This window comes from Sus scrofa, chromosome 18 (assembly GCF_000003025.6).
Source record: "Sus scrofa isolate TJ Tabasco breed Duroc chromosome 18, Sscrofa11.1, whole genome shotgun sequence".
NCBI classification, from domain to species: domain Eukaryota; kingdom Metazoa; phylum Chordata; class Mammalia; order Artiodactyla; family Suidae; genus Sus; species Sus scrofa.
In genome coordinates, this window is record NC_010460.4 from 1344087 (window position 1) to 1368254 (window position 24168).

At 57.6% G+C, this 24168-nt stretch overlaps 1 protein-coding gene across 3 annotated transcripts in view; it reads left to right on the plus strand.

Moving 5' to 3' along the window:
- PTPRN2 (protein tyrosine phosphatase, receptor type N2) overlaps positions 1–24168 on the plus strand; it is a 668485-nt gene that overhangs the window by 622962 nt on the left and 21355 nt on the right. For all 3 annotated transcript variants that reach the window (XM_021079161.1, XM_021079162.1, XM_021079163.1), the window contains 5 exons: positions 3129–3206; positions 13936–14055; positions 15189–15355; positions 20916–20969; positions 23409–23473. In XM_021079161.1, coding sequence (XP_020934820.1) covers positions 3129–3206; positions 13936–14055; positions 15189–15355; positions 20916–20969; positions 23409–23473 — 484 coding nt within the window. The remainder of the gene's footprint in view (positions 1–3128; positions 3207–13935; positions 14056–15188; positions 15356–20915; positions 20970–23408; positions 23474–24168) is intronic.

Sequence of the window (24168 nt, forward strand, 5' to 3'; positions counted from 1 at the left end):
AGCCCTAGAAAAGACAAAAAGACAAATAATAATAATAATAATAAATAACAAGATCACGGAGGTGCACACGAACCCTTCAGAGAAGGATGGCTGCCCAGGCGCCCCACACAGCATGAGGCATCAAGTGTGGGAGCCGGCTCCTTGGTTTTCAGAAAATACTTACAAGCAGACACCTCTGTGTGTACAGTTCTGGTATATAGCCAAGACTTTTCTTCAAATAAACTACGAAAATAATGGAAGTGCATAAGCCAGCCTCTCCTTTCGTCGATGACTAAAGCTGTGGCTCCCCAGCAAACTCCCACATTAGACTTGGTATCTGGAAAAGTGATTTGAAAACTGAGGCTTGCTATTTATTCTCATGGCTCTTAAGAAAACATCGGTGGGGTTTGCTTTAAACGGTGGGAGAAGCGGGCGTAAGTCGAGCAGATAGGCAGCCAGGAAGATAACCTCGTGGGAGACAGCAGGTAGGACGTGGGACCCCGAGGCCCCTCCCCGGAGCCGAGCCCAGACCTTCCCGAGACTCTGGGGCAGAACCCGCCCTGCGCCAGCCTGCACCCCAGCAGCAGCCCCACCAGCCCCTCTTCAAAGCTTCGGAGCAGGACGCCCCAGTCTACACATGCTGGAGGCTTGCTTCTCAAGACGAGTTTGCTTTGCATCATGGGGGAAATAGTGCTACCTTTTTAATGCACATTAGAACTAGTCACTCACGTTGGTTCATAAGTGTCATTCCACAGCCTGCACTGAATCACTAGTTGTTTTCAACTGTGCATTTAGAAATTCGTAGGGTTACACCTGTGGGCACCGTAGTCCACCAGTCTGCACGTGGACAGTCGATTCTGCACAAACTGTGGGGTTTACTTCTTCTGAAAACCCCAGGGCTGAAGGACCTGGAGAGACCACATCCCACCTCCCGGGTCCCACCCAGCCCGTCGCACAGACCCTGAGACCGAGGCCAGAGACACTTCGTCCACTTCCTAGAGCTCGTGTTTGCGATCATGTCACACAAACACATCAGGACACACCTGGAAGAACAGAAGATTTTTTTTTTTTTTTTTTTTTTTTTGCCTTTTCTAGGGCAGCTCCCGCGGCATATGGAGGTTCCCAGGCTAGGGGTCCAATCGGAGCTTTAGCTGCCAGCCTACGCCAGAGCCACAGCAACGTGGGATCCGAGCCGCATCTGCAACCTACACCACAGCTCATGGTAACGCCAGATCCTTAACCCACGAAGCAAGGCCAGGGATTGAACCCGCAACCTCATGGTTGCTAGTCAAATTCGCTAACCACCGTACCACGACAGGAACTCCCAAGAACAGGAGATTCTGCAGAGACAGCATGGGAGCTGAGGCCTGTCCCCACTGGGAATACGGGGGGCCAGCATCTCAGGCTGGGCAGCCAGCGCTCATAGAAATTGACTCGATTCTAATTACGCTTCTCCTGCTTTGGAAACCATAGGTGCAATAAGCCTTGTGTTTATTGAGCTCAATGTGTGCTTCGCCTTCATTCAGCAGAAGATGCCCAAAGCTGGCTGATCCCCGCGAGCCTTATCCTCGCTGCAGGCGCAGAGGGCGTCTGCCCGGAACCCTCGACTGCTCCGCACCATGAGCTCAGGATGCCGGGATGGTGATTGTCGGCTGAGCTGCTGTTCACCGGGCGGCACGGTCACCCCTCTGGGATCAGGTGCCTTCCAGGTGGCAGTCATGTGACGCAGCCAGTGTGGGGGGGTGGCCGCGAGTGCCCCTGCCCCACCCCGGTCCTCCAGTCTCCATCTCAGGCGGGGCAGGGGACGGTGCCATGGACCTCTCACGACAGGGCTGCTCCAGAAACCTGGTTCCGATGTCCACTTTCAATCCCGTGTTTCTCGCGGTGAAAGCAACGCGTGTGCTCCGTTAAACGCAGTGAAGATTGAAGATGTGTTGCTCTCCGAAGCGCTTTGGCAGAAAAATTTAAAAATAAAAATAAATTGCTTTGGGGCCAAAAAAGCACATTGGAAAAGGAGATGGGGCTTACTTTTCAGGCAGAACTGCTCTCAGGGAAGAGACGGGTCTCAGCAGCTGTCGCCTCCGGCACATGCGTATTTTGACCATCAAAACTCCTTATTTCTGCTAAGCATTTTCCCATGAAACTTTTTTTTTTTCCTTTTTTAGGGCCGCTCCTGCGGCATGTGGAGGTTCCCAGGCTAGGGGTCCAATCAGAACTGTAGCTACTGGCCTACACCACAGCCACAACAACACCAGATCCAAGCCGCGTCTGCGACCTACACCACAGCTCACGGCAATGCCGGATCCTTCACCCACTGAGCAAGGCCAGGGATCGAACCCGCAACCTCATGGTTCCTAGTCAGATTTGTGAACCACTGCGCCACGATGGGAACTCCCCCTGAAACATTTTAATTGGGACTTTCAGTGAGAGTAACGTAGTTTTACCTGTATTGTGTGGGTCGCTATGAATTGCTGGTTTTAATTACAAATCACTACATTAGATGCACAAAAAGTGACTTTTCCTGCTCCCCTCCCCCTCCAGCGGCCCGTCCCTCTTCTGTCAGAGTGACTTCCCTCTGTCCTTTTAGCCCTTTCCCACTTGCGTGGTGCCCGAGGTTGTAAGGAGGGCATCTTCCCGCCCGCAGCATTCACAGGCACTGCCAAGGTTGCCGGACCCATGTTCAAGGGCATGCGCCTCATGCCAGCCCTTCTCAGACCCAAGTGTGGGGCGAGGCTTTAAGGTGACCTGGGACTGAGAGCTGGTGGCCTCACGTGTCACCATGGACTCGTGTGACTGCGACGTTCTCGTTTGTCCCTGTCCTGGGACAGGGATTCTTAAGAAGTCCCTTTACACACAGAGAATTTTCAGTCTTGGATCAAACCCTGGGGTCTAAAGAGTGGCTGGGGACCCAGGAAGGACCCAGTCTCCAGGGGGCTGCCCTCCATTGCTTCTGATGCCGCGCCGTCTCCTCCGTTCCAGCCCCCATCACCAGCTCCAGGCGCCGCCTGAGATCCAGGCCGGCTTGGGTCAGGAGGGGCCTCGGGAGGGGCAGGTGCGGGACCCGCGTGCCCCCGGCCCCCAGCCAACGCCCGGCCTCCAGGCTCCCAGGCAGTTTGCAGCTAACCTTTCGCCTGTGTCTGGTTCTGCAGATGGACCACGACCCCAGGAAGCCCGCGTACATTGCCACCCAGGGACCCCTGCCGGCGACCGTGGCTGACTTCTGGCAGGTGAATCTTTTTAAATTCAATTTTGTTCTGAAAATAGGATCTTACCACATGGATCTTGCATAACCTCTGGATTCATTTAAACCAAGGCGAATTTGTTTACAGGAGTTCATCAGATGTCACTTGATTTCAGAATTTATATGAGCCCTTTAATTTTTTCTTTTTTTTTTGTCATCTTTCTTTCTTTTCTAGGGCAGCACTCACAGCATATGGAGGTTCCCAGGCTAGGGGTCCAATCGGAGCTGCAGCCACTGGCCGAGGCCAAAGCCACAGCCACGCCAGATCCGAGCCGCGTCTGCAACCTACACCACAGCCCACGGCAATGCCAGATCCTTAACCCACGGAGCAAGGGCAGGGATCAAACCCACTACCTCATGGTTCCTAGTCGAATTCGTTAACCACTGAGCCATGACGGGAACTCCTAATATTTTTTATTATCAATCTTTGTTTCCCAAAACTTGAGTATGAAAACTTCTCTTTGAAAGATTGAATGCTTGAAAGACATACTTTTTAGCTGCTTTATGATTTCATTTCATGAACTATAAAGACACGAAGGTAAGAATGGGGGTCTGATTATCGTCTGTCTCTCTGTGGAGTCTCTGTAAGAATGTCTTTTAAGAGCCAGGCTGGTCTCTTCATCTAGCAAAATCCTGGACACCCAGACCGGGCTGGGACCTGGAGAACTCACGTCACACTGGCCAGTGGGAGGGAGCCGGGGAGGGCACACGGGTCTGCCCTCTCCAGACCCCGTGCCCTCTCCATCGCCCGCCGTGGGCAGGGGTGCGAGGAGAACACGGTATCGCTCAGCAATGGCACACACGCCTGCTGCGTGTTGGGCACCTCGGGGTCCCCAGAACGGGCACAGAGAGCCCTCGAGGACAGCCCAGTTGAGGGTGAGATGGGTCCCAAGGCAGGTGACGGGGCCGAGTGGTGAGTGGCCCCCAGAGCCGGGCCTTCGGGTCCCTGGCGACGCCCTCCTCTGACCCAGCCGCCCCTGCAGCACAGACGGCCCAGGTTCCCTGGTCTGTGTCGCCTGGGGGCTCAAAGTCCCTTCCCAACTTTGCTGCCAGCCCTGGAGAGTGGTCTCTGCGGCTCCTCTGAAGGGGAGGAAGGGGCCCAGGCTTTGCTGAGCATGCTTCTTGCCTCACAGCACAGCAGATTCCGACGTGCCCATTGTCATGGCCAGACAAGCCCACGTCGGTGAGCTCATGTGCCCACGAGCCCCAGCAGGAGACAAGACCCCACACGGCAGGGTGGCCCTGCTCTCTCGGGCTTGTCGCCGTTGGAGAAAGGAGTGGGCCGCAGCCCTGTCGTCATGGCCTGGGGCCGGTGGAGGATGCATGGGTCCCCCACTTGAGCTCGGCCGGCCCAGGGTCTTCCCGATGCCCCCCGGAGCCCCGGGCCTGGCGCTGCCCGCAGAGTGGCGTGGGAATCCCGTGGCAGCACAGGCCCTGCCCAGTCACCTCGGCTGCCCGGCTCCTAGCATGCGACAGGCAGGGCACCCCGAGCTGCGCACCGGGTGAGGGACCGAGACACGTCCTCGCTCGCGACAGCCTCCGCGCTCACGGCCTTGGCCCGTCACCGAGTGCGCCCTCAACCTGGGCGTCGTAGGCGAGGTTTCACCTCCTCCAGCCTCGGGTCTCGGCCGTCACATCATGTGGGCAGAGCTGCTCTTGCCAAGAGTCGCGGCTTCCTGTGGGCACCGTGTCACCTGGCGTCGTAACCGTCAAACCCTCGCTGCCAGGCTCTGTGCCCAGACCCATCAGCTTCGTGACCCAGGAGGCGAGAGGGTCACAGGCCGCCCCCTTCGCGTGGCTGGTGCACAGGGGGACTGCGGTTCTCACTGCATCATGCGTGGCTGCAGCCGTGGGGCGGCTACTCTGTCAGCACGTCCAGCCCATGAGATGTTCTGCCGTGGGGCGGCGTCTGCTGTTGGGGCCCGTGTCCTTGAGATGGGAGGGAAGAATCTCACGTACCACAACCGGAGAAAAAGGCTACGGGGACGCGAGGGCAAGCGCCGAGGAGACGCGAGGACGAATGCCGAGGGGCCATGCAGTGCAGACTACTTAGACACCCCTCAGTCGGCGTTGATCAGACGTCCCTCAGCGGGTGGCAGATACTCTGCCCAAGGAGGGTTGTGGCCAGCAGGTGCCCCTCCCGGGATGCTGGGCACATAACACGCCCGCCTCGGAGAGACCTGCCTGCTTGTCTCCTCCAAATGCCCTTGACCGAGACACCGAGGTCTCCACACCCCTGGCCTCCAGGATCCAGTTGCAGGCGGGACTCAGTGCAGAGGTGTGGCCCTTGGCTCGGAGGGCTCTTCCTCGTCTGAGAGTGGCTTCTGCACGGCCACACTGCGCGGGTCGGCCTCTGAATCCTGTACTGTAGGAGCAGCCCTCCAGCAAGCACGGATCTTTAGTGAGTGCCCAAAAGTCCTGGGCTGGACATTCTTAAAAAAAAACTCAAGTCCAGGGAGTTCCCGACATGGCACGGCAGAAACGAATCTGATTAGTATCCATGAGGTTGCAGGTTCGATCCCCGCCGGCCTCGCTCAACGGGTTAAGGATCCAGTATTGCCATGAGCTATGGTGTAGGTCACAGATGTGGCTTGGATCCTGAGATCCTGTGGCTGTGGTGTAGGCTGGTAGCTGCAGCTCCCATTCAACTCCTAGCTTGGGAACCTCCATATGCTGCAGGTGCAGCCCTAAAAAGACAAAAAAAAAACCAAACAAACCCAAGTCGAAGTTACTCACTCCCTCTGGCCCCACAGAAGGCCCGTGGAGGAACCATGCCTGCATTTAGGCTTCGTGCAGAAGACAGAGCCTTTCAAAACCTCGCTGAAGTGGGCGTTCCTTTAAGAAACCTGATGGGAAACGTCAGGTGTTTTTTGGCAAAGACGGCGAGCCGAGCAGGAACCTCTCAGTAAGAGCTCACGTCTCACCCATCGTCTGGGCTCGTGGCCTTTAAGTCTGACCCAGGAGCTCGGCACGTGTTGCAGAAAATGTGGAGGCATCTTCCTTGCACGTGGGTTCGAGAGCCCGAAGCCCCCACCCACCCGGAGGAGCTCCCAGGGGTGTCTTCTGTGTGCCCGTTCCGTGAGGAGGGCCCCGGTGAGGGGGCGGCGTGAGCCCTGGGGGTCCGTCCTCGGCACAGAGGAGCCAGGCTGGGAGCTGGAGGCACAGCATCCCAAGTAAGGTCACGTCACAGGCCACAGGTGGGTGGATCTGGGGGACATTAGCCCACCCGGTGCCGCGGCTAAAAGCGAGGCGGACGCTGAGCTGCAGATGTGGCGCTGTTGCAACAGGACAAGTGGCGGTCACAGGAGGCTGGAGAGAGGCCTCGGGCGGGCAGAGGGGACAGGAGGCGCCGAGAAGCCCAAGGTCATTGGCTCGGTCACCACCACACGCAGGGGCTCCCGCCAGGCCCCTCGCTCCCGACCCCCCTCCCCTCCGGGCCCTGCGGGAACGCACAGCACCGTTCACCGTCTAATTCGAATTCTTTCTCCAAATGCCGTGATGTGCTTTCATGGTATTTTACTCCAAGAGCAAATACTCCAGCTGGATGGCCTTCCTGTGGGAGTGGGTTCGGCTGTGAGGACGGCCGTCTGATCCCGGTGAGCGCGGGAGGGCAGAGCGGGAGGGAGGTGACAGTTAGTGAGCACTTACTGTATCCTGCGCCCTGGGCAGGCGCTCGAGGGGGGGGGAACCTCACTCACCGTCCCCACGAGCTGGGTGGAGCTGCCAGGAGCTGCGGGCCCCCAACGAGGTCCCACAAAGACGGCAGGTGGGGGCCCGGGGAGGGCCGGAGTGGGGAGGCAGAGGTGTGGTGGGGGAGCCAAGAAAGTTCTGGAGGTGGTGGTGTGATGGTTGCCCCACGGGCAAAGGTGCTCAGGCCCCTGAGCGGCACCTAAAGCTGGGCGTTTCCATGAGACGTGTAGAATAGAAATTCTAGAATTTCTCTAGAACAAGAGAAACTCGCCATCTCTGAGAGACGAGGCCCAGAGACTCACAAGGACTCACCAAACCCCACCTCGGCCCCCAGGTGTCCCCCTGCTGAGTACACCTTGACCTGGGCAGGGAGGGGGGCAGGCGGGGTGTCCACACTCAGCTCAGAGCGGCCACCCTGCTGAGACGAGGAGGGTCAAGGGGGTTGATGCCGCCTCTCCAGGCACAGAGCTACGTCAGCCGTGCATGCGTGTGTCTGTGTGCGTGTGTGTGTGTGTGTGTGTGTGCGCACACGTGGGTGCACCCAGGGCTGGAGCCGGATGGAGGCTTCTCTGGGGCCACAGTTTCCCACAGGGCGGGGAGGCCAGTACACCTGCCGGGAGTGGCTGCTGGACTCACACACCTGCGCTGGTGCCTCCTGAGCGTCCCAGCTGAGCGGTGTGCAAGCTCAGGGATGGGACACTTTCAGGGCTGGACAGGTCACCTTTCCTGCTCCCGGGCGGGGGGGGTGCAGCCAGGACACGTGGGAACCTCTAGCCTTGCCCGCCCTGCGTGACAAACTTTTTGGTAACTTTCAGACAGAATGGGAGGCTGGGGGCTGGGACACAGACCCCGAGGCAGAGGGGCACAGGTCTGCTCAGGTCAGCAGGAATTCAGCTGGTGCCCAGGTAGTGTTGACACTTAACTGCTGCTATTAACACTTTACCAAGAAAAAAAATGCCCCCTGTTGATTTCCATCTCCCGCTTTCTGGGAAGGCACATCCGCTCTGAAGTCTCAGCAGGAGGAAGTGCACTTGCTCTTTTCCAAAAGCAATGGGCTTGATTGTTTCATTTTTGTCTTTTTAGGGCCACGCACGCAGCCTATGGAGGGTCCCAGGGTAGGGGTCGAATTGGAGCTGTAGCTGCCAGCCTACACCGCAGTCACAGCAACGAGGGATCTGAGCCGCGTCTGCGACCTACACCACAGCTCACGGCAACGCCGGATCCTTAACCCACAGAGCGAGGCCAGGGACCGAACCTGTGTCTTCATGGATACTAGTCAGATTCTTTTGGTGCCGCACCACGACCGGAACGCCAATAAAGCGTTTTAATCCTGTCGCACCCATGAGGCCTCATTCTCATGATGGGCGAGGACGCCCGAGTGGGGTGCCCTGGGAGCCCCCAAGACGGTGGCAGTCTTTCCTTCCAGGGCCTGACTGTGGTGGGGGTGAGGCAGACCCTCGGGAGCGAGGTCAGGAGTGTCGGGAGCGAGGTCAGGAGTGTCAGGAGCAAGCCGTGCACAGCACGGCGACCCTGCAGCTGCCGCGTGGGGACCCGCAGACAGGGAGCTGGAAGGTGGCAGCCCTGTCTCCATGGCTCCCACCTCTGGGCAGGTCAGCAGACAGGTGACCACTCTGCGGCCAGTGTCATCCAAGCCCCCGAGCCGAGCCCGGAGCACCCGAGGTGACCATCCCCAGACAGGAACCCCGAGCCATCCCAGGGCCCATCTGCAGGCCACCTGGTCACATGGTCCCCGCCCCATCAGGAGACCGCGTCAAATTAGGGCTCGTGATCTCTGGTTCCCTAAGAGGCAGGACCTGGAGCAGGACGTCCGCCAGGCCCTGGGTCTGTGGCTTTCTCCTGTTCCCTCCTGCTTCGGACCCCGTGCGGGCCTGGGCCACCCACGCTCAGGAAGGACGTCTTTGCAGGTGTTACTGACTCTGCAGAGTCGGGAGGGTGCGGAAGGAGAGGTTAACTGAGGACCCCGTTAACTGGTGGGCTGGTCAATTTAAAGCACATCATTTGACCAATTTCAGGGGGACACGAGCACCGAGGGGGGAGAATTGCTGGAGAAACCTGGTGTTTGGTTTCCAGGAGTTCAGAAGTCCTTTAACTGTGGGCTCGAGACTTGCCAGGACTTTTTTTTTTTTTTTTTTTTGGTCTTTTTGTCTTTTCTAGGGCTACACCCACAGCATTGGGAGGCTCCCAGGCTAGGGGTCCAATCGGAGCTACAGCTGCTGGTCTACAGCACAGCCACAGCAACACAGGACCCAAGCCACGTCTGCGACCTACAACACAGCTCACGGCAACGCTGGATCCTTAACCCACGAAGCGAGGCCAGGGATCAAACCCGCAACCTCATGGTTCCCAGTCGACTGGGACGACTGCGCCACGACGGGAACTCCTTCCTTTCTTTCTTTCCCTCTTTCTTTTCTTCCTTTTCTTTCCTTCCTTCCTTCCCTTTTTTCTCTCTTTCTCCTCCTCCTCATCCTCTTAATTCACAAGAGGATCAGATGCATTTACATCAAGTCCCGATTTGAACAGAAAGACGGCAGCCTGTGTGGAGGCCCTGCCATCCAAGAAGTCGGCGTGCATATTAAATTTGAAACGTGACCCCAGGCCAGGGGCTGTGATTCTAAGCGACAATAGTCCTGGGCCCAGTGACGTCCGTGCAGTCACTTACCTGCCGTGAACACCTCCAGAGTAAATGCACAACGCTCGGGTGAAAAAGCAGCTTGGTCTGTGAGTGGCCTCGCTGGGAGATGCCTGCGTGACACACACCAGCCATGTCACATCTGCTCCACAAACAAGGAGGCGGTTCTCTCTTTGCAAAAGAATTTGATGCGAGTGAAATGGCAAGACGTTCTTATAGAGGGGTTTTCTCCTTCTTGCCTGAGTGGCAACACATTTTAGAGGCGGCTGAGGGTGTTTATCTGCCATCACGACTGGCTTGGGCTCTGGTCCGCTCCTCCAGCTGGAAGACCCACTCCTGCCCTCTCTGCCCTTCCTGGGGGTCGGCGCTTACTCTCAGCTTTGCCCCCATTCCCGCTGGGTTTGGTCTCGAAAGGAAGCCCACGCTGGCGGCTTTGTTTCCTGAGACACAAATCCAGTGGGCGTGTGAAGAGTCATGCGTGGAGAGGTGGTGAAGATTTCTCAGTACTTCTCGTGCGTGTGGTCAGCCCTCCGGCCCAGCGTTTATGGTCCGACACCCAGCCTGTAACCGTGTGGCTGCAACCGACCAAGGCCGGGACGACGTGGTGGGGCGTCTCTTGAGATGAGCGCCGGGTGGGCGCGGAGCTTGGGGCCTGCTCTGCAGAAGGGGTTCCAGGCGCTGTTCTTTATGGCAGAGCCTCCGTTACATCAGATTAACATAAAACACAAGCGCTCTTAGCTCTCTCTCTCTCTCTCTTTTTTTCAATTAATTAAATTTTTTTTTTTTTTGTCTTTTTGCTATTTCTTGGGCCGCTCCCACGGCATATGGAGGTTCCCAGGCTAGGGGTTGAATCAGAGCTGTAGCCACCGGCCTACGCCAGAGCCATAGCAACGCAGGATCCGAGCCGCGTCTGCGACCTACACCACAGCTCAGGGCAACGCCAGATCCTTAACCCGCTGAGCAAGGGCAGGGACTGAACCCGCAACCTCATGGTTCCTAGTCGGATTCGTTAACCACTGCGCCACGACGGGAACTCCTCTCTCTTTTTTTTTAATGGACTTCTTATCGCGTTAAAATTGGTCAGCATCTTCAAGGCGGGCCTAAGCTCATCTCTCTTCAATCTACGAAAAGAAGTTGGCAGCAGAGCGCGTGTCAGGGTGGTGGGGCTGTGAGGCCCGATCTGGGGATCCCGCGGCGGCAGCTGCAGCGAGCATGCAAACAGGGCCGAAGATCCGCTCTTGTGTGCGGGAAGCAGGTCCTGGGAGGACTTCTGCCTGGCAAGCCTTTGATAGGATTTCCTTTGAGGTCTCCCTCTACAGAAATAGTCAAAAGATCTCTTTTAAAAATATGCATTGGTTTCAACTGAGCATCAGCTGTAACAAGTCACTGCGCTGGATGTGTGGGTGGGGGAAGGGGCGCGCAGATGGGCAGGGGACGGTCCGGGAGAAGAAGGACCGGCCAACACAGACCCAGGGGGTCCCTGGTGGAAACGGAGGTCCCGGGGGACCCAGGGGAAGGCAGGAGGCGTCCAGCCTGGAGGGACACGGTGCTGGGCGAGAAGATGCCGGCCGCTCACCTGTTCGGGGGGGATCGTCTCCCCTCGAATCAGGCCTCGGCGGGGGCTTCAGGGGAGCTTTGTTGGCTAAACACTCGTCCTCAGAGAAGACTTCCAACCAGGCGATGCTGTGGCTTCTTTCCATCTGCTCTAATTGGCTTAATGTGTGAAATTTCACGCTGCTCCTTCCCACCCCCCGTGGACGGCTTGCGGTGGACATGAGCCCTGCGTCCGTGAGCCTGCTCGCCGCCATCGGGTCAGGGGAACACATGCCAGCGATTTAAACCAGCAGAAGGGCGTCCCCTCCCGGCTCAAGAGGCCAGGGGTTGGGATCCAGGAGCCACGGGGCCACCCCCCACCCCACCGCCGAAGCTCTGACGGGAGGGTCCCTGCAGCCTTCAGGGGTCCCGACGCCCCTGGCAACACCTCCCCAGGCTCGGCCCTCGGCCCCCAGGGCGTTTCCCCCATCCTCTGTCGGCTTAGGCCTACCGAGCAGAGCAGAGCCTTGCTCTCTCCACGGCATCTGCCGAGCCTGTGTCCAGCGGAGGCCACACGCCTGGATGCCGTGCTGATGACCTCAGCCTGTCTTTTCTGGGGACAAAACCCAAGCATTGCAAAGAGCAACTCAGGGTTTTTAACCAAGAGTCAGGAAACCTACTCGGTTGGATCACGTGACAGCCCAGGTATGTATTTCACGTCCCTTGGTCTCCTCGGGACCCACCGAGGCTCGTGTGTGGACAGCTTGGTTTTGATCCGGGACAGCAGCTTCTGCTTCCTGTTGAGGAAAAGTAACCCACTTTGCACCAACAAAGGACATTACGGCCAGGCCCCCTCCCCACCCTGCCATGACCTCTGACCTCCTAAGCCTTGCCGGGGGCTCCGGGGATGTGCCCACTGAACCAGCAGATGCCCACGAACGCTGTGTCCTCTGACGCTCGGCTAAACGCAGAGTGCTGGCAACGGCCCTTTCCGATGTTCACCTGCCTGCTCTTGAATCCAGCAGGTCGCCTGCGTGAATGCCAACCGCAAGCTTAGGTGGGCTCCGGGTCGTTCCTTACGGCCTCGAGGCGGGAGACTCGGGTTTCTCACAGGTTTGGGGCGCAGATCCAGCCTCCGGGTGGGCAGGACCCTGCAGAACCCAAGCCCAGGAAGACAGCAAGTGTGACTCCCCCGCTCGGAGGCGGAACCCACATACCTGGGATTTGATGCGACCCTCTGTTCCCACCAAGGCCCACATTGGCCTTCTCGGCGGGTTCCGAAGTCCCGTTGGTGGGCACTGCGGCGGGAGGTGGACAGGGCAGGTGCAGGCGGCCGCAGGCAGGGCGTGTGGTTGGTGCCCCCGTGGGCTGTGATGTGTTTGATTCTAGTGGTTTCCCTCTCTGCTTTCACTGTGACCTGAAAAGAAATAGGAACTGGGGGGGGGGTTGTTTTTTAAATGACGTTTCATTTGGCTTCAGTCTTTTTTTTTTTTTTCTTTCTTTTTTTTTTTTGTATTTTTGCCTTTTCTAGGGCCGCTTCCCGCAGCATATGCAGGTTCCCAGGCTAGGGGTCCAATCGGAGCTGTAGCCACCAGCCTATGCCAGAGCCACAGCAATGCGGGATCCGAGCCTTGTCTGCGACCTACACCCCAGCTGACAGCAGCACCAGATCCTTAACCCACTGAGCAAGGCCAGGGATCGAACCCGCAACCTTATGGTTCCTAGTTGGATTCGTGAACCACCGCGCCACGACGGGAACCCCCTCATTTGGCTTCAGTCTTAACCAAACCTTCAGGGTCCCGGAAGGACGGACCCTCTCTGGGTGAGGGGCTTCTTACAACCCTGCCCGGGGTCACAGGCGGAGCTCAGCGGGTCCCTCGTGGTCTAGATCGTTGGGTTTTATGACACTCACGGATCAGTGCTTCTCACTTTCGTGCTGGCTTCTGTGAGGTCTCCACCGTTCCAAGGCCCACTGAGCTGCTTGGTGTTGGAGGGACCGACTGGGGGCAGGTCTGCAAGCCTGGAAAACTCAGAAAGCCTCACGCTTTGAATTCTTGGATTTGCGCTGAGGAGGAAGGGACATGGGTCTGAGCATAATTCAGATGAGCGTGGGCTTTTCTGTAATCACATTAGCAAGTCCCATTAAGTTCCCCTGTGAATGGTACACAGTGAGGGGCCTTCAGAATATTGACTCTTCGTATTGCCGGGGCGTATACACCGCAGCGCCTGTGTCTGATTTCCAGAATCTAATTTAAAGGGGGACTTTTCTAACAACGGGACGAGAAAGCCTTCTGTGTTTGAGATGTGTGCCTCTTTTAAGGACCACAATGGCCATGGGATTGGTCAGTCCGTATTTTAAAGAAACGGAAGCTCTCTTGGCTGCACAATGAGGGTCTCAGTGCAGTCGCTGCCGAGACCTCCGTGAAGCTGGTGTCACCAGCCCGGGCAAAGCAGCCCTCCCACCCCGCAACTCCTCTTGCACACGCCTCTCTGTGGCCCCACGGAGGCCGTGGTGGGAGCCGTTGGGCCCTGGGTCCTCACCCACTGGTTCACAGCTCCAGAGCTGGGGCTTTTTTGCAAGCACCTGGGTTGGAGGGCTTTTGTGCCTGCCATTGCGTGTGTGTGAGCGTGGGTCTGGCTGCTGCTTTGCCCCCTGGGGCTGGGCCGGGACAGGGCTGTGATGCGTGATCAGGTCGGTTTGGGAGGCACTCGGGGAAGCCACAGCAGCTGCAGAGTCGCTGGTCTAACAGACCTGAAGTGAGGTCCTGTGAACGGCGTGGGTCTGGGGCACTGACTGCCCTGCGGGGAGGGCTCAGCCGCTGATGCCAGCCTCTGCCTGCAGATGGTGTGGGAGAGTGGCTGCGCCGTCATTGTCATGCTGACCTCCCTCTCCGAGAACGGCGTCGGGCAGTGCTACCACTACTGGCCGGATGAAGGCGCCAACCTCTACCACGTCTATGAGGTACATCCCTGAGGTGCCCTCTGGGGGCCGCGGGCTTGGGGGCCGTGGCTTTGGTGGCTGTGGGCCATGACCAGTGTGGGCTCTGGGGCTGTGGGCTCAGGGACTGTGGGTCATGGGCTTGAGACCAGAGCAGGTGCGGGTGGGCCTGCCCTGAGCAGGTGCAGCCGCTGCCCCTTCAAGCTGCACTGTGCTGTGGGTCCCCTTAGCAGGGGTCCCCCAGACCCATGGTCAGCAGACCCCCGGCCCCCTGCAGACCCTGTGCCACGGGGACTCTGGCAGAAACAGTTTTCATGTTTCACATGTTCTGCATCCAAATTTGGACAGAAGGGACCCCCAACATGAGCTCCCTGGGTGGTCTCGTGAGCCTAGCTCTGGATAACGGGGCTCTAATGGGTCCAGTTTCAGGACGAAGGCCCTGATGACCCTGGCTCTTCGCTACCTGCCTGTACCCCAGCTCCCACCGCCCCTGGGGCCTGTCCGCAGGGTTGGCCTTCTTATCTGGGGTCACCTGCTGACACGTTCATTTCTCTGGCCTGACTCTTGCCCATTGAGACGGAATGAAATAAACGTGAGCCATCCAAGGGGTGCCAGGGTGTGCTCTTGGGCCTGTCGTGCATGAAAATGAGTCGCAGCGCCCAAGTGCCACAGCAGGACCACGTGAGACCACGGAGACTGACCCTGAGTCGGCCGTGGCCTTGGGGCCCTGCCTGGGCTTTCCCGGCTCAGGGCCCCTTTGGGTGTCCTTTCTGAGGCAGGCGGTGCCTCTCTGATGCAATTCCCGGGGGAGTGGAACCCCCGGGGGGGCTTCTGCTCAAACGTATCCGTTTTCCCTGGGGATTTTCTTGAAGGTTCACATGGCTCAAAAAAGACCCCAACGGGAGTCATTCGGGTTCGAACACGTTTGTTTTCACCTGGTTGGACTGTTCGGCCCCCAGGTGACATAAAGCACCTGCCCAAAGGGGTCTCTGCGTTAAACCCCCTGAAGATGGGCGGGGTGGTCGGAGGGCCTCCCGCCACGCGCCCTCCGCGCCCCGTGGTTCCCCCCCCATCCCGCTCTGCAGAGGGGCCGGCGCCGGCCCAGCCGGTCCCCAGCCGACCCCTGTTCCCGCCCCGGCCGCTGTCTCCCCGCCCAGGTGAATCTGGTCTCTGAGCACATCTGGTGCGAGGACTTCCTCGTGCGGAGCTTCTACCTGAAGAACCTGCAGACCAGCGAGACGCGCACCGTGACCCAGTTCCACTTCCTGAGCTGGTATGACCAGGGCGTGCCTTCCTCCGCGAGGTCCCTCCTGGATTTCCGCAGGTAAAACCCGCAGCCCGCCGCCCACCCGCAGGGGCCGCGGTCAGGGTGTGGATGCACAGAGAGGGAGGGCGGTTTCTCGGCAGGTTCCCGTGTCCAGGGGGGGCGCGTGCCCTAAGGCGCAGCCTCTCTCTTCTGCGTGCCTCTTGCAGATACTTTGTGTTTTGTTCGGGGGGGCGCAGGGAGGGGGCATGACGTTTGCTCACATGTGCAGGGCAGGGCTGTTCTGGCTCAGAGGTGTTCAGATGTGAGTGGGAAACGGGCGTCTTAGAAGCCCGGGAACGTGCTCATGCGTCTTCAGTGGTACAGGAGCCCGGCGTGTGTATTTCGTGGATATGGAGCAATAAAACCCGGGTTTCCTGTGGCGACTACTCTGGTTAGATGCGGCCAAGAAACTCAGGCCCGGAGTCGGAGATGAGTCCCTGCACGTGTCTGTGTGCTGGCAGTGCCGTTTTGAAGCTGACCCCTTACAAACATCGAGTCTTTGGTTCACACGCTAGTTGGCGAGGCACCTGCGGGGCTGGCTTGTTTTAAAGTGTATTTATTGAACTGGTGGAATGAACGCTAGGAAGATAGTGGCAATGCAAAAAGAAAAGCAGGAGTGAAGACAAGCATTGGGCATCCGATTCGGTGATACCCGTTCGTCAGCATTGGCTGCTTAATGGCAGCAAATGAATAAACCACTTCCGAGAGAGCAAAGCTGTTGAAGGGCCCCCGTAACCAGGTTCTGAACATTAGAGAGCCTCCCTCCGGGCAGCTGATCGGGAACCCACCGAGTACAGAAAACAAATAATCAGAACAAGGAACCGGGGACTAAAGGCAACATGCCCTTCAGACCACTTTAAAATCCCGTGAGCTGGAGGTCCCGTCGTGGCGCAGCGGAAACGAATCCGACTAGGAACCGTGAGGTTGCAGGTTCAATCCCTGGCCTCACTCAGTGGGTTAAGGGTCCGGTGTTGCCATGAGCTGTGGCGTAGGTCACAGACGCGGCTCGGATCCTGCATGGCTGTGTCTGTGGTATAGGCCAGCGGCTGCAGCTCCACATGGACCCTTAGCCTGGGAACCTCCATATGCCGTGGGTGTGGCCCTAAAAAGACAACAAATAATATTAATAATAATTGCACGTGCTCGTAAAGTGATTTCCACCAGAACAGGTTGCAGGTACCTAACTCGAGTGTCTCCAGGAAGGTGGGGCGGGGGCACATGTCGGGTGTCCTGGGTGTGCGTGCGACAGATCCTGAAGGTGATTCTGATGCTATTTCTTTTGCCTTTTAGTCTACTTTGAAAAACACCCCGATTCATTAGAGTCGATCTTTATATCCAGTAGCCCGTGAAAGCACGCCAGCCGAGACGTGCACACACGGGCACACCCATCCTGCACGCGCACACGCACACACACCCTGAAGGCAGGGGCGCTGGCGGGCAGAGTCCTGGCCGCACCTGAAAAGTCCCTCCCAGCCTGTCCCTTGCCTGGGCCTCTGTCACATTTCTCTATACAAATTCACGTCTGCAAACCTCACCTGGGGCACATTCCCGAGAGAGCCTCCTCGGACAATTGTCATTATCGGGAACACGTCGTAGCGACAGGCGGCCGTCCCCTCCTGCCCAGCTCTACGCTCACGGGGCGCGTGGGCGCATCTATGCCTGTGGGCTCGCCCCCCACCCTCATATCCATATATGGGGCTGGGCAGTGTCCCTCCCCCCGGGTCTAGGAGACAGTAGGTGAAAAGGAAGACGAGCCCCCAGACCCGCCGGGAGCATCTCACTAGAGACAGAGCTTTCCTGCCCCGTTGGCAGCTGAGGTTGCTCCCCCGTGTTCCCTGGGCCGTGGCCACGATCCTTGCTCCGAGCAGACGCAGCCTGCTTCTTTGTGATTTTCTGTGTCGCGTGGTACCCAGGTGTCCGCCGTCGGAAGGAGAGATGCTTCTGAAGACACTGGTCACTCGGGGCCGCGGGGCCGCGGGGCCTGCCCTGCACAATAGACCAGCATCCATTCCCGCCCCGGCCCAGCGTGTGCGTCAGAGCCCAGGATGTGTAATTAAATATTTCTGGCGCCCAGAGGGAGTGCATTTACACTTTAAAGAGAAACTGCGAAGCTAAGAGATAATGAGCATCACATGTGAGGCTTTGCTTTCGAAGCGCTCTCGCCATCGCTCCATTCCTCTCTCACGTCTCTCTTTGCAATGACATTCGCCAGCGCTGCTCCCGGTAAAATGGACAAACCCTTACTTTGCCAGCTAATTAGCGGTGGCCAGTGTCATTTTTGTGATGTTGCAGCTAGTAATATGAGCCCAGTTGCATAGTCACAAAAGTGATCATTGGAAACTGTGACTGTGCTGCAGGGACAGTGGGGGAAGCCCCTTTCTGAGCCTCTCACGACCTCTGACCTTTGCTGGCTGGCAGGTGCATGGCGGCTCCTCCTCACTCCATGACCCGTGGGTTGGTTTGTATCACTAATCCTTCCTTCTCAGGGGCTCTTCCAGCCGAAGTCCAGGCGACACCCGTTTGGCTCAGTGTTGGCGGCCTCTTGCTTACAGATGGTTGGTTCTAGGCACGTAACGCCAGACGGCCGTGCACGGCTCACCTTCGCCAGTGACCCGCGTCTGTCTTGGGTCGACCAGCCAGACACCTGCTTCTGTGGACCTCGGGAGGCGTCTGCTTTTCTTCCTTCTGGTGTTTCACGTTGCGACAATACACACCCTGGTTCCCTCTACATAAAATGCGAAACCATGCGGCAGGCTGCCTTTCGGCTCCCCAGCTCCTGGACTGGGGCTGTCTGTGAAAAGGTTTAGCACAGGGCGGGGCTGGCTTGGGTGTTAAAATTGCAGTGAAACCGTCCCAGGTCCAGGAGTTCCCATCGTGGCGAAGCGGAAACAAATCCGACTAGGAACCACGAGGTTGCAGGTTCAATCCCTGCCCTTGCTCAGGGGGTTAAGGATCCGGCGTGGCCGTGAGCTGCGGTGTAGGTTGCAGGCGCGGCTCGGATCCCGAGTTGCTGTGGCTCTGGTGTAGGCCGGTGGCTACAGCTCCAATGAGACACCTCGCCTGGGAACCTCCATAGGCTGCAGGTGCGGCCCTAAAAAAAAGGACAAAAGCAAAACAAAACAAAATAAAACCAAAATACCAAATCAAAAGCTTCCCAGGTCCTGCCGAGGCAACCAGCCACAACACGCTGGAGAAAATAACATTGGAAATGGATCCTAAGGTAGAGGCAGGAATTGCAGGAATGAGAAGCAAGTCGCAGCCAAAGCAGCCAGGAATTCGCTTTTTTTTAACAGCATCTCTCAGCAAGGGAGGGTTTTCTTGTGGAACAGGGCTGGTCTGCGGACTCCCTGTCTTGTTGCTGCCCCAAAGCAGCCCAGTTTAAAGAAGGGAATTGGGTGGTCATGTAACTTTTCTTTCTTAATGAACCTTTTTTGTGTTGGTCCCATCAGAAGAAAAGTGAGCAAAACGTGGTGATTGACCCAAAGTTGAGTTGAGTCTGTAGGAATACAGACGGCCCTGTCAGGAAGGAGCTAGAACAAAACGATGGGGGGCAGAGCTGGGGTGGTGCCTGCCTGGAACCCCAAGGACTGAGGAATGCCCGGGAGGGTGCCCTGCCTGAAGATGCACAGCTGGTAAAGCAGAGCCAGCCCAGCTCTGGTCTGTTGGGGGAGCTTGCCCCGTCCTGCACTCGCATGCACACACACACAGCTGTTCACACACGCCTGGATACACACATGCACACACACACCATGTTCACACATGCCTGGGTACACACGTGTACACACACACACCTGGATACACACATGTACACACACATACACACAGCGTGTTCACGCACGCCTGGATACAGACATGTCTGCACACACAGCGTGTTCACGCACACCTGGATACAGACATGTCCACACACACACACACAGCGTGTTCACGCACGCCTGGATACAGACATGTCTGCACACACACACACACACACAGCGTGCTCATGCATGCCTGGATACACATGTACACACACACACACACACACACACGGCGTGTTCACGCACACCTGAATACAGACATGTCTGCCTGCACACACACAGCCTCTGCTGAGCTGTGGGCTCCCGTGGCTCACACTTGAGGCACGTCCTTAGGGTCTGGCATCTATTTTGTCGGAGCTGAAGCTCACGTTGCCTTGACAACCTGAGCCCAGAACGGGAGGTTTTAGAAGGAGGAGGCGTGTGCATCTATTTTCCAATCTGTTTTATTCCCAAGGGGCCGAGAAGGTTCGGGGCCTCCCGGCACAGACGTGCCCTTGACTCTAATCAGCTCCCATTTCCTCCGCCACCTCCGCTACAGTTAACGCTGGGGTGCAGGCCGACGCAAGGAGAGGCCCCAGCAGAAACCACGACGTGGCCGGGGCCGCAGCCCGTTACACCCGGGTCTGGGTCTCGCTCCCAGACGCTGCAGCCCCAGGGCACAGGCGGCTCTGCCCGCACCCTCCCCGGCTCCACGGCCGGCTCCTCTGCCCTCGTGGTCTTCGGGGAGGCGGCTCCCTTGAGAAGCATCTCCCATCCTCGGATGTGCCCATTGCTTCATGCCACCCCACACCCTCTTAGGGTTTGGGAGCAGAAAAAACGCTGGTGGAACTTCCACTTCCAGCTGCCTCTTGCCGTGAGAGCAGCCCAACCTCTGCCAAGAAGGGTGATCTTTTTCCCACGTCCGGCCTGACAAACCAGATTTCTTTCCACTGTCACTCTTTTTTAATTTTTCCTTCCTGACTTACGTCGTAGAAATACACGCGGCACATCTTGGAGCACAGCCCTGCCCACATTTTTCCTTCCAATTAACCAGAATTCAGTCTTTGATTTTCTTTCTTTAGAAATATTTTAGCGAGAATTTCGATAGACTTTATAAACATGCTTACTCGCTTCCCGGAACTACAAACAATTTCCAGCTCACACCGTGAATTTTAAATCCGGGCTCTGTTTTGCTTTCGGACTTGGTTACAAAGTCTTAATCTCTGCTTCGTTCATTTTCATAAATCCTGGTCTCACATCTGCACAACCAGCGGTGTGAAACGTAATCAAATTGACAATAACGGAGGGACTTGCCCCGGCCGTACCTGAGGTTTCTCTGTAACGTAGCTGTCCCTGCAAAACCGACAGATGTGGAGAGGCCTCTGAGATGCTGTTTGGAGACTCCGTGGTGCCACTGCATCCCAGGGGGGTGCCTAGGCTGTAAGAAATTTGGAGGGTAAATTGCAAAACTCAGAAATTACAGTGGAGAATCTAGACCTATCGCTGGAGCAACAAGAGGAACAGGAGGGGAGCGGGGAGAAAGGGGGGGCCAGAGATCACACTTGTAAAGGGAAAAAGAAAATCGTGGGAAAGGAAGCGTGGTTTTCCGAGTTCTGTTTCACGATTGACTGTTGCAAAGGGAAATAAATCTTCGGAAGTGTGTAACTTTGATTTTCTTTGTCGAAACAGGCTCCTGCAGAATGTCAAGGAGGGGGCCTATTTGCTTTGGTTTATGAGTTGTTTGGGGTGACAGCGGCAGGAGTCGGGGAGCATAACCATAACATCTGTGTCTCTCTCTGTTTCAGAAAAGTAAACAAGTGCTACAGGGGCCGTTCTTGTCCGATAATTGTCCATTGCAGGCAAGTACAGCTTTCACCCTGGATTCCCCACCTCACAAGTAGATCCTGGATTGAGACTCGGTCCCCACCTCAAAAGCAGATCCTGGTAACCCTGGGAGCTGAACTTCCTAATTGCCTTATAACTCATCCAACTGGTACTTCTAAAGGAACCCAAGAATCTTTTTTTTCTTCTTCTTCTTTTTAGGGCCGCACCTGTGGCACATGGTAGTTCCCAGGCTAGGGGTCGAATCGGAGCTGTAGCTGCCGGCCTACGCCACAGTCACAGCAACGCAGGATCCGAGCCACATCTGCAACCTACACCAAGTTCACGGCCACACCGGATCCTTAACCCACTGAGCAAGGGCAGGGATCGAACTCGCCACCTCATGGTTCCTGGTCAGATTCATTTCCGCTGTGCCATGATGGGAAGTCCAAAACCAAGGATCTTAACTACTTTTTCTTCGAGCCTCACCGGGCTCCGAGACAGCACGCCAAACGTGAGGCATGGTCTCGGCTCCAGCGCGCTTGGCAGACGCTTGGGACCCTGTGTCGAGGCTGACGGACACTTGGGGCCGGGCGAGAATCCAAAGGCTTGTGCCCCCAAGGCGTACACCACCAGGAAGAATAGACCCACCCCAGGAAACCTCCCTCTGCGGACGGGCTCTGCCCCAGGCTTCACACTCGCTGTTTTGGTGAAGAAACATCTCCATCTTCCAGAACTGCTGGACGGAACAACGTTCCTTTCTGCCTGGGGTTGAAAGGAAACAGGACTGCCAAGAACCTGAGAGCAGCAAGTGTGTCCATTCAGTCAACCAGTGTGTGCGTGTGTCTGGGGATGTGGGTGTCTGAGCGGGTGTGGGTGTGAATGCACCTGCGTGTGTCCTGTGTGTGCATACAGCCATGTGTGTGTGTGTGTGTGTGTGTGTGTCTCTTGTGTGTCGTGGGGGGGGGGCTGTCGTGTGTGTCGTGTGTCTGTTGTGTGTCTGTCGTGTGTGTCCTGTGTGTGTCATGTGTGTCGTGTGCATGGGTCATGTGTGTCGTGTGTGTGTGTGTGTGTGTGTGTCTCGTGTGTCGTGGGGGGGGTGTCGTGGAGGGGGTGTCGTGTGTCTGTTGTGTGTCTGTTGTGTGTGTCCTGTGTGTGTGTCGTGTGTGTCGTGTGCATGGGTCATGTGTCTCGGGTGTGTGTGTGTCGGATGTGTGTTTCGGTCTGAGGAAGACAAGAACAGAGCGTGGGTCGCACCCTCGGAAGTGGGCTCACACACCTCGTGCCACAAGCGGAGCCCGAGCAGCGCCCGTGGGCCGTCGGGTCTGGGAGGCACCGCGGGGCCGGAGGAGGGAGGGAGACCCTGCAGCGACCCGACGGTGAGGGGCGGCCAAGCACAACGTGCCCGGGTCCTTGCCTCTGCGGCGCCGGTGGCCGGGAGCGCGGTGCGGAAAGGCTCCCTTTGCAGCCCGGGCTCTTTCAACCACTTGTCGAGGCCGAGCTCGATGACTCTTGACGGTGCAGAGACGCCCCGCAGGCCCAGCGAGTTTCCCGGCTGGCCGGCCGGCCTTCGGGTCAGAAACTGAAGGCACACTCGTGTGGCCACAGCTCCTGGAGTCCAGAAGATGGAAATGTGTTTTGTCCTTAAGTCGGTTGGTTTTGCCGGGAGTATAAATGCCAAAACCCCCCACGACCCTCAAGCCGCTGGTGGGCACGAGGGAAGCCCTGCTTGACCTGAGGGATGCCACATGCCAGGGCCTCTCTCCGCCCAGAAAAGGCTCTTGCTTTTTTTTCATTTGCCAATGTTGAGCCACGATGCAAAACATTTTCAAACCTCAGGTCCAGATGGTAAATATTCCCGTTAGAGCTGGGGGACGAGGAAGAGAGGAAAGAACCCTCGGATTAACAGGGGGCATGTGGGCCCAGCTTCAGAGAGGAAGGGACCGGCCGGCCCCCCCAGGAGCATGGACGCGCCTGAGACCTGCGTCCGGCCCTCGTCTTCCATCCTGCATCCTGCGCAGCTCCCAGCCGGCCTCTTACAGATCCTTTGAATACAAATGCCATCACCTCTGACACTGCCAGGCATCTCTTTATTTCTTTTTTCTTTTTCTTTTTTTTTTTTTTCCTGACAAAATTTGCCACATCTTTGACCAAAGAGGGGAGAAAAAAGGAAGAATGGAACAAATCGACACAGCACAAGAGCGAATCCCCTCCCAGCTCTGGGCTGAGAGCTGAGCTGAGGGCGCTCCGACGCTTCCTCCCCCTCCCCTCCCCACTCCCCCCTCCTCTCCCCTCCCCTCCCCTTCCCGTCCTCCCCCCCCACCCCGCCCCGGTCCCCCTCGTCCCGCTCTCTCCCCTCCTCTCCTGTGCCCCGCCCTCCTCCCCTCTGGGGGCCCCCCCTCGAGCCCAAGGGAAGATGTTGGGGCGTGGGGGACAGCAGGGCCCAGCGCCTCTCATCTCTCTCCCTCTGTTGACAGTGACGGCGCCGGCAGGAGTGGCACCTATGTCCTGATCGACATGGTTCTCAATAAGATGGCCAAAGGTAAGGCTCCGAGCGAGTGGCTTTGTTGTGGCGCAAAGGTGTTGCCATGGCAACCTGGGTGCACTCGGCACAAAAAGCCTTGGGGAGAATTAGCCTGTTGTCCCTTTCCTGAGTCGGAGGAACGCCGTTTGCAGCAAGCATGCTCATTTCTGAGGGTCCTCCTTTGTCGCCACCTCCGCCCAGGGTCACACACTGGGCTGGACGCACAGTAGGTGCTGGGGAAAGGCTGGCGGAGACGTCACGTGTTAACATCCCGAGTCGGGAGAAGGCAGCCTGGACGGTCCAGGGCCGCAGCCGCTCAGAGCATCCTTCGGCACCTCCACCCTGCTCTTTAAACGACAATGGCAAAATGTAGGTTTTGTCTCGCAGCCACCTGAAATCCCGGGTCTTGATTGTCCCGAAAAGGGGTCACCTTTGTCACATCTGTCTGGCCCATGCGTCGCTCTCCATGGTCCTGGGCCTTTTGCCTGGGCTTGGAGCGCTGTGTGGGGGCGAAGTTTAACCCGTGAGAGCGCAGGGGCTGAGCCCAGCCGGCCCCTCTCGGAGTGTGGCCGCAGAGGGAACCGGGAGCCGGGAGCCCTCCCTTCCGGTGGGAGAGGATCCCCCCCGGCCCCGGGCCTGCCTGTGGGAGAACCACCTGCTGTTCAGCACAGACCCCGGATCCTGCTGGTCCCTAAACCGACCTGTTCTTGGGG